General features: G+C 31.6%; 1 protein-coding gene and 1 non-coding gene across 2 annotated transcripts; one reads left to right on the top strand and one right to left on the bottom strand.

Annotated features, from left to right (window-relative positions):
• Positions 1-2,579: 2,579 nt before the first annotated feature.
• On the top strand, positions 2,580-4,120 carry LOC111407298. The gene has a single exon (XM_023036707.1). It carries the CDS (start codon positions 2,828-2,830, stop codon positions 3,683-3,685), a length of 858 nt encoding a protein of 285 aa, XP_022892475.1. The 5' UTR covers positions 2,580-2,827; the 3' UTR covers positions 3,686-4,120.
• A 5,309-nt stretch (positions 4,121-9,429) lies between these two features.
• TRNAK-UUU lies at positions 9,430-9,502 on the bottom strand. Its single transcript has one exon. It is a non-coding gene; the product is annotated as a tRNA-Lys (tRNA).
• Positions 9,503-9,517: the final 15 nt, after the last annotated feature.

The raw sequence follows: 9,517 nt of genomic DNA, 5'->3' as shown, positions 1-9,517 counted from the left end.
CGCTGAATGCCAGCCTAATATGGTTTTTCAACTCTTTGTTTGATATAAAACTCTTTCTTTGTTAAATAGACGATTGCAACTATTATTAGACGTGCCTATGATTGGTGTGAGGACAGAGTAAGGCGACATATGAGAGGGAACTTCTAGAAATGGAATTCTTACTCGAAAATCATAGAGAAATGATCAATCTTCAGAAGGTCCGAGGTCATCTAGAATAAGTTGCACAGTCGTTCCATCAAAAGTTGGAACCTTTACATAGTCACTATATCATTCATTAAATCAAAACTCTATTTTTTATTTCATTTTTTTTTTTTTTTGGGTTGCCGAATTCATTTTTAACCATATATGTATACAATAAAATATTTTAATTGTAAATTCAAAGAAATTTCTTTTTTTTTTTTAATCACACATTTTTCTAAAAAATCATTAGTATAAAACTCATTTCAATGGAAGATAGTCCCGAATTTTTACGCAGTCTAACGAAGATTATATCAACTAATTCATTTGGACTGGCCACCTGTCTAAGCTTTGTCGTGGCATATTAATGGCGAAAAAAAGAGGTTAGACTAAAATGAGCAATTCAAATTTTTTTTGGCTGATCATGAAGTCTTAGTTGAAGATCAACAATTTCACGATCTGAACATAACAACCATAAATAAAGTGAAGGTTTTAACGACATCACCCAGATTTAGAGAGTGGATGATGTTAAGAGAACGAACAATTATGTGATAAGTTTAACTTCACAACTGAACCTTAGTTACCAGAAATTAGCATGTAGACACCTAACTCTAAGTTAAAAATTCGATAGATCATTGAACTTTGCATAATATTTTTTTCGAATGGTCACTGTACTTATTTATTATTTATTTCAATTGGCCATTATACTTTTAAAAGTTAATCAATTGTCATCAAACTTATCAAATCGTTATCTCATTGACCTTTGCAGTTTGGACTTTCAAATTTTTTTCGAATGATTATTGAACTTATCAAATTTTTATCCATTTATTACTTAATAATTCACAATTAGAAATTTTGATAGAATCACTCCCGTGACAAATTGAAACACTAACTTGATACATTGTTGCCGTTATTTGATGACAGATCAATCAATATATTAGAAGCGTTCACAAAAATTGCGATTGAATTTTAAGCTTTGCAAGTTTTCTTTTGTTTATCTGTATTTTTATTACATTTTTTGTGTTAATCGCATTTTTTAGCGTTTCATCGTCAATTGACGATAATAAGGCAACATGTTAGCATTTTCATTGGCCACGTCACTAAGTTTGTCGAATTTTCTAACATTGTGTTATTGAGCGATGGATAGGATAACAATTTGATAAGTTCGATAACCATCCAAAAAGTTCATTAAATTTAATGATAATGAGATAGCAATTTGATAATTTTGATGACGATTTGAATAACTTTTAAAGTTCAATGGCCAATAAAAGATATTGTGTAACCATTTAAATTTTTAACCCGCAACTCTTTTTTAAAATAAAATTTTTCTATTTGTACACTAGGATCAAGGGTGAATTCAGGATTTCGACTCAACTATGGTGGTCATTCAACGGCCGTATAGCGATGTCGTTTATTAATATTAAATTTTTTTTGATCTATATGTAAATACATTAAAACGTAAAAATCGTATATTTATATCATATTATAGTTCAATATATTTCGAAATAATATAAATTACATAATATATAAGACTTTTTGTGTTACCAATGCTTAATAACTCGTTTGCTTGACTAGAAGTATTTGAGAGATTAGATACACCATTACAAGAACTAAATTGAGATTTAGTTGAAAAAATCATTCCATAATAAGTATGAGAATTTAAAGTTAATTAAAGATTAAACATAATTAAAATTAATTCTAAAATATAATTAAAGTATCAATTCCCAATTCTCATCACCAATTCATCACAAATTATAAATTCCTCAATTTCTCATTTTCAATTTTTATAAATCACATATTCACATTTCACGATACTTAAATTAATTTTTAATATCACAATTCACAATAGACAAATTCTCAAATAACACATAAATTAAAACTCAATACTTATAAGTCATATCTTATAAATTATTAAAGCATAAAATATTTAAAACGACAAAAATCAACAAAAAAAGAAAAAGAAATAGTCATTGACTCACCTAGAATTTTAACATATATTATTTTGTTAAATTCAAATTTAAAATTCAACTATTGTCATGATGGTTGAGTTTCCAATCATCCCAAGTCATAGCTTCGAATCATTTCCTTAGAAAATTAATTTTGATAAATATTGTAGAAATACAAATTTTGCACAATGAAATGAATAGAAATAACTCGAACCCGAGACTCGCAATATATAAATACAAGCTTTAACCAACTAGGCGAAAGAATGTTTGAAAATAAAATGAACTATCAGTTATATAACTTAAAGTTTTTATCTACTATCAAAAAAAAAAAAATTTCTTCCCGACGAATTCAGTTAGGACGACCACCACCTAAATCCACCCCTGAATGGGGATGATCGATCTCTTCATAAGAGGGGGCACATGTACCCGATTTGCATGTGGACAAACCCTTTGAAATAATTCAATTATACAGGACAAAATAAAATTAATCCTAGGCTAGGCCCCTGCCCGCAATGGCAGAGTCCAAACCCAGTCATCTTTGCCTATACATAAGCTCCAGCGTTCGAATCCCTTCTCATACTATAATTTGTCATAAAATAACTCTCCAAAAGACAATAAAACCCCTTCCATCATTCTCCCCTCACCGTCCCTAGGGTTTGTCAATTGTCACTGGTTCCTGTCTAAGCGATAAAAACTGGTCCACCATGAAAATAAAGCTCCACACACCGATCAACACTGGCCCATTACCGGAACCGGAGTTCTCCTTCAGATTGACCAAAGTAGCGTTGGCCCAGATCTGCAAATCGGTGGGCTTCAAGGCGGCCCAAAGCTCAGCCCTCGAAGCGCTCACAGACATCGCCACCAGGTACTTGAAAGTAATAGCCAAGTTGGCTGCAGACTCTGCCAATTCTTGCCGCCGCACTGAATCGAACCTCCTTGACGTCATCGTTGCCCTCGAGGATTTAGGTTCTGTACGAGGTTTTCGGGGTGGGTCTGATACAAAAGTACGTACATTGTACAAGTCGCAGGTGGTTAAAGATTTGATGGAGTTTGTTAAGTATACAGATGAAATCCCGTTTGCTCGGCCGTTGGATGGGAAGTTTTTTTGTGGGGGTGGAAAAGTGAATTTTTTGAAACATACGGGGGTTGAGGATAATAATAATAATTGGTATTGTAATGGGGCGGGATTAATGCACGTGCCAAGGTGGTTGCCTATTATGCCGGAGATGGGTGGCGAGGAAAAGGGAGAGGGAAGGAAAAGGGAGGGAAAATGGGGGTGTTTGGATGGTGGCATTGAGGGGGACGGGGAAAAGAGATGGGAGAGGGGAATTGGGGAGGGAAAAGTGGTCGAAAAAGAGGGAAGTAAAGAAATTGAATTGTTAAGGAATAGAAAGAAGGTGAAGTTTAAATTGAGGGTGGATGGGAACAGAAGTGATGGTGCAATAGTGGGGGATTATAGGGGTGAGGTGTGTAGGGGTGTTGGAATTGGGAAAAGGGTTCTTTGCAAGGATTGGAGTGGCGGTGGAGGTGGTTGCGACGGGAAGAAAATAAGAGGATGTTAAAGAGACACGAATAAGATATCAAGATAGCGTAGCGTAAGTAAGAAGAACTGGTTGGAGATCATAATGTTCACTCAAACATTGACTTTGGTGCGATACAATGGAATGTAAGGAAGTTCCATAATTTGAGAGAGAAAATGGATTAGAAACAAGCAAGCATTGTGATATTTTGAAGGAATCGAACTACGGTTGATGGAGGAAAAACATGCTCGCAAGTCACTAATACCAAACGGATTATGCTCGCTGTTGGCTAAAGTTTTGAATCTGTTCTTTTTTTTCACTAGAATTTGGTTCCAAACAGATTTTGTACCTTGTTATTTATGGTCATGAATGATGCCTGACCTCAGAATAAGTGGAACCATGTCTTCATTGTAGTGAACAAGTTGAATTTAAGTCCCGGAATTATATTTAATTACTATAATATTACTATGCTTGATATGGAAAATTTGTTGATACGTAGGAGTGTTTGTATCGAAGGAAGTCGGCTCATGACGAATTTCGAGTGATAGAATAAGATGGCCAAAAGCAAGTCATAAATTGCTTCTTTTCCCAATATAGAGAGATTCTTGTTTCCCCTCTATTTTGTTTGTTGCTTGAAAGGGTAAATTATCTTCAAAAAAAAATAAAATAATAATAATAATAATAAAAAAATAAAATTATATATATTGTTGCACCCCTTCAAATCATGTTTTATATTTTTTAGTTTTGCTACACTTGCATCTTTGGTTTACAGTTCATAATGTGACACACAATTTCGCCATTGATTCAACAACAATTCAATGGTATCAACTTTGTCACACCATGGAATGTCAAACTAGTTGTACATTGACAATGAACATATCTAACCTCTATTAAAAGGGGAAGGAGATGACACCATTGATTGAACGGTAAATGAATCACGTGTTACTGTACAAAATACAGAATGACCTCTTTTTTTTTTTTAGTCTTCCATTATGCATGACTCCTCTTCACCTCCCCTTCATGCAACCGTCTGGCTTCCTTCATTTCTCAAAGCAACCTTCCATGCTTATTTCCTTCATTCTCCACGACCGTGCAACTTCTCCTTTCTTCTATTCATTTCTTCTTCTCTTTTTTGTATTTTGTTTTCCTTTAATTTGGTGGTTGACATTCTAGAAGTTCTAATAATCTTTTTTGTTTGCATTTACAGAGGCTTTTCATTATAGAACAATTGAAAGAATTATTGAAACAAGGTTTTTGGTAAGTAAATATAGATTTTTTTATTTTACTGTATGGTTCTAGATAGATTTTTTAAGAAGGTATTATTCCCGAAAGATTAAGGATTTTATTTTGTTTTACAAGGCAAGCAAAAGATAAAGTAGTTCTAATGGATCGCTTGGGTTGGAAAAAGGCCAATTTCTTCAGCCATTCAAGTTGGTAAGTTCTGATTTTGAATTTTTAATGATTTTGGTTTTTTGATTTTCATTTCTTTTATTGAAAGGTAAATAATAGTTTTAACTCATTGTAATCTCCTCAAGGTGGTTAGTCAAATAGATGAAAAATATGGTAAACTAAAAAAAATGACTAAATAGTTTTATAGTTTGAAGCTGCCAAAAAAGATAAAAAGAAAAAGGCAATTGAAATCACTTGCTGGGACGCATTGGGAAAGCTTCTTTCTGGGAGGTAGATTGGCAAATTTTCACTTTGTTTCATTACTCACATCATTCAAACATTATAGTTGGTGTGATGGAAGCTTATCACTTCTAAAAACAATTGATTTAGATTTATTCATATTCTTGGAGCCAAGTGCTTTCCAATGTTATATTTTTTTTTGATTGTATTTGTTTAACTTTTGATCTCACTTTGGTAAATAATATGTTATAGTTAAGATTTTGTCGTCATTTAAAAAAAAAACACTTTTCGAACTATTTGAAGAGATGGCAAACCATCTCTCCGCACTGTTCGGAGAGATCAATTGATCTCTTCAAACTGTGCGAGAGATTTATTTATTTATTTTTAATCTATATCATTACTTGACAAGTGCATTTTCATTTTTTTTTTATATAATTATGTTTAATTTATTTATATAAAATACTTTAAAAATAATAATTATTAAGCTAATAAAAAATACACTAAAAAAATTATATAAATCAATTTTCTCAAAAAATTAGTAACAAAAAAGTAAACAAAATGCATTTACCTATTTTTAATTTCTTCTAATTTACTAATTTAATAATTTAAATGAATTTTTTTTTTTTTACACATGCTGTGTGGAGTCTTTGTGGAGTCTTTGCACAATTTGTGTAAAGACTCCGCACTGTGCGGAGTTCGCGCATGATTTGTGCAAAGTCTCCGCACAAGTGAGGACTCCCCCTTTTTTTTTTGCTGAATCATGCAATAAATATTTGTTTGCTTTGTTATTTTATTAGTTAAAAATATTCATTAATTCTAATAAAAATATAACTACAGGAATAAGTTAAAAAAAACAACTCTCCCCCATATGTACGTAGATTCCGCACAAAAATGTGCGGAGTCTTCCCATTATCGGAGTAATGTGCGGACACTTCGCACAATCTGTGCGAAGTCTCTGTACAGGTTCGCATAGATTGTGCGGAGTGTGGACAATCGGCACAGATTGTGTCGATTCTTCGCACAATTTGTGCGGACACTGTGTGGACAATCCACACAAATTGTGCGGAGTCTCCACACAATGTGCGGACGGAGTGCGCACACTCCGCACAAATGTGTTGAGACTCTACACCCTGCGAGGTCTCACACAGATTTTGTGGAGTCGCACACTATGGTTTCTTAGCAATTTTTTTTTAATTTAATCATGCAATTAGTATGCATTGATTGTGCGAAGTGTGCGGACAATTCGCACAAACTGTGTTGAGACTCCGCACAGATTTTGCGGAGTTGTACACTAAGGTTTCTCCGCAATTTTTTTAAATTTAATCATGCAATTAATTCGTTATATTATTAGTAAAAAATATGCATTAAATCTAATAAAAAAATATAATTACAACAATATAATACCAAAAAACTCTCAAAATAATCGTTTCTAATAATAAAAGAACCTAAAAAAACCAAGAAGACAAAAATGAAAAAAGTAAAACAAAGAATGATGCCGAAAAATTTGGCATTATTGTTCGAATAGAAAATGCATTATTGATACACAAAAACTTTTGCTGTCACAGGTTAAAATATAGATTTATTGCATGATGTTAAATTTTTTTTACATAATCATAATAAATCTTTTTATTACGCTAATAAAATTACAATAATTTTTTTCAAAGTAGCATAAAAAATCAATTTTATTTTCAACAAAAAACACATTTAATAATTAGTAATTTCATAACCACCATTCTTTTTTTTTTAATTTCCAGAAATACAATTATAAAAAATGAAACAATATTGAATTACAACAGCCAATAACTACCGTATTAAAGACAATATGTGCAGTAAATATGTGGTATGCTGCATATACGGTAAGTTGTAAATACGGATTGCTACAAATACGATAAGCTGTAAATACGGTATGCGTAAAAACGATTGGCACTGTATTTGCAGCCTACTTACCGTATTTGAAACCTACTGTATTTGCAGACAACTTACCGGGTTTAAAACTTATCGTGTATGCTGCCTAACATATTTGTAACTTATCATATATGTTGCTTACCATATTTGCAACTTACCGTATATACCAATTTTTGCATTTACAAGTATCAAGAGTGCAGAACACTGTAGATTCACTTACAAAGTTGAATGTAAGAAAATAAATTTTAGATGTTTATTTTTTTGACATAAGCATAAAATAAATATTAAAATATATGAAACACAAAATATAAATGCATATAAATATGCAAATGGATTTATAACTTTGTGCTCAATTTTCAATATTGAATTAGAAATATAATCTTCATATTCAATTCAATCATATCAACACTATCAAAGAATACATGCAAACTAGTTTGTATATTTCTTATTCAAGCATGAAATATACAAACATATTTTTTTCTAGAAAACACAATACTGTTGCAATTGTAAAAATAAATTACAATTATTTTCTTATATCATGAAAATATTTCTAAATATTGCTTCAAAAACTTTTCAAAAAACTAAAATTCATACTATAATAAAAATATGATAAATACAAAATTCATGCAACGCACGTGATAGTTACTCGTGTATATATATATATATATATATATATATCTATCTATCTTTGGTTGACAGTTTTGTTTACATTTCATAATGTGACACACAGTTTTGCCATTGATTCAACAACACTTCAATGGTATCAATTTTGCTACACCGTGGAATGTCAAACTAGTTGTATATTGACAATGAGCAATAAAATAATATATATAAATCTCGTAGAACACCAATTTACTATTAAAAATGGCTTCAATTTGGGGGCTATTTTGAGTGAAACCCATTTCTCATTTTGAAAGATCAAAATAAATTTGTATTCTCTTCCGTAAGAACATTAAAATATTATATTTACTAGCCAAAAATGATGTTTCGATGAATGAGAAATTATAGTTCAAAGTGTACTAAGAGATTTATGTGTTGGAGAGAAAATTAGCATAGTTCATTCCATATATAAAAAAAAAAGATAAGATAAAGACTACTTTATATATGGTCTCACTTTTTAAAAATATAATTATACATAATACAGAGATCCTCTCTCAATGTACAACTAGTTTGACATTCCACGGTGTGGCAAAATTGATACCGTTGACGTGCTGTTGAATCAATGGCAAAATTGTGTGTCATATTATGAAATTTGTATTCTCTTCCGTAAGAACATTAAAATATTATATTTACTAGCCAAAAATGATGTTTCGATGAATGAGAAATTATAGTTCAAAGTGTACTAAGAGATTTATGTGTTGGAGAGAAAATTAGCATAGTTCATTCCATATAAAAAAAAAAAAGATAAGTTAAAGACTACTTTATATATGGTCTCACTTTTTAAAAATATAATTATACATAATACAAAGATCCTCTCTCAATGTACAACTAGTTTGACATTCCACGGTGTGGCAAAATTGATACCGTTGACGTGCTGTTGAATCAATGGCAAAATTGTGTGCCATATTATGAAATGTAAACAAAACTATCAACCAGAAAAGCAACTGGAGCAAAACTGAAAAGTATGAAACACGATTTGATGGGGGTGCAATATAGAATTTTCGAGTCTAGAAACAATTAGATGAACAAAGTGCTTTTTTGTAGCAAAACTGAAAAGTATGAAACACGATTTGATGGGGGTGCAATATAGAATTTTCGAGTCTAGAAACAATTAGGCCCCGTTTGATTGCATGAAATTTTCCATGGAACTTGGAATTCGAATTCCAACTTCCACTTTTGACCTGTTTGATTGACAAAATTTTCCAGGGAATTGATTTTCCATGAATTTCTAGGTACAACACCTTAAAGCGTGATTTTCCATATTTTTTTTCCCAGGGGATAGGTGGTTTTTGGTTTTCCACCTTTTTTTATTTTTAATTTTTTTGCTTTTTTAATTTTTTCTTAATTGTTGGCAATGGGAACAAATTTTAGGAATAATTGTAAAAGAGGATATCCCTAAAATTGACAATTTCCACGTAAAACAAAATCAAACGAACATCAAAAAATACTTTTTACTTCAACATTTTCCACGTGAAAAATTTATACAATCAAACACAATAATTTACAATTTCCATGAAAACAATTTCTAGGTAATTCAATTCCCTGGAATCAAACAGACCCTTAGATGAACAAAGTAATATGGAAGAACAAAACGCCGTCTGTGGGAATCGAACCCACGACCACGTGGTTAAAAGCCACGCGCTCTACCGGCTGAGCTAAGACGGCTAGTTGTTTAAAATT

This window comes from Olea europaea, chromosome 13, assembly GCF_002742605.1.
Source record: "Olea europaea var. sylvestris chromosome 13, O_europaea_v1, whole genome shotgun sequence".
In the NCBI taxonomy this organism is placed as follows: Eukaryota; Viridiplantae; Streptophyta; class Magnoliopsida; order Lamiales; family Oleaceae; genus Olea; species Olea europaea.
The sequence above is the reverse complement of the archived record's forward strand: the minus strand, read 5'-3'. Positions and strand labels throughout refer to the sequence as shown.

Coding starts and splice junctions, on each gene's coding strand:
- LOC111407298 (XM_023036707.1), top strand. CDS start 2,828: ATGAAAATAAAGCTCCACACACCGATCAACACTGGCCCATTACCGGAA.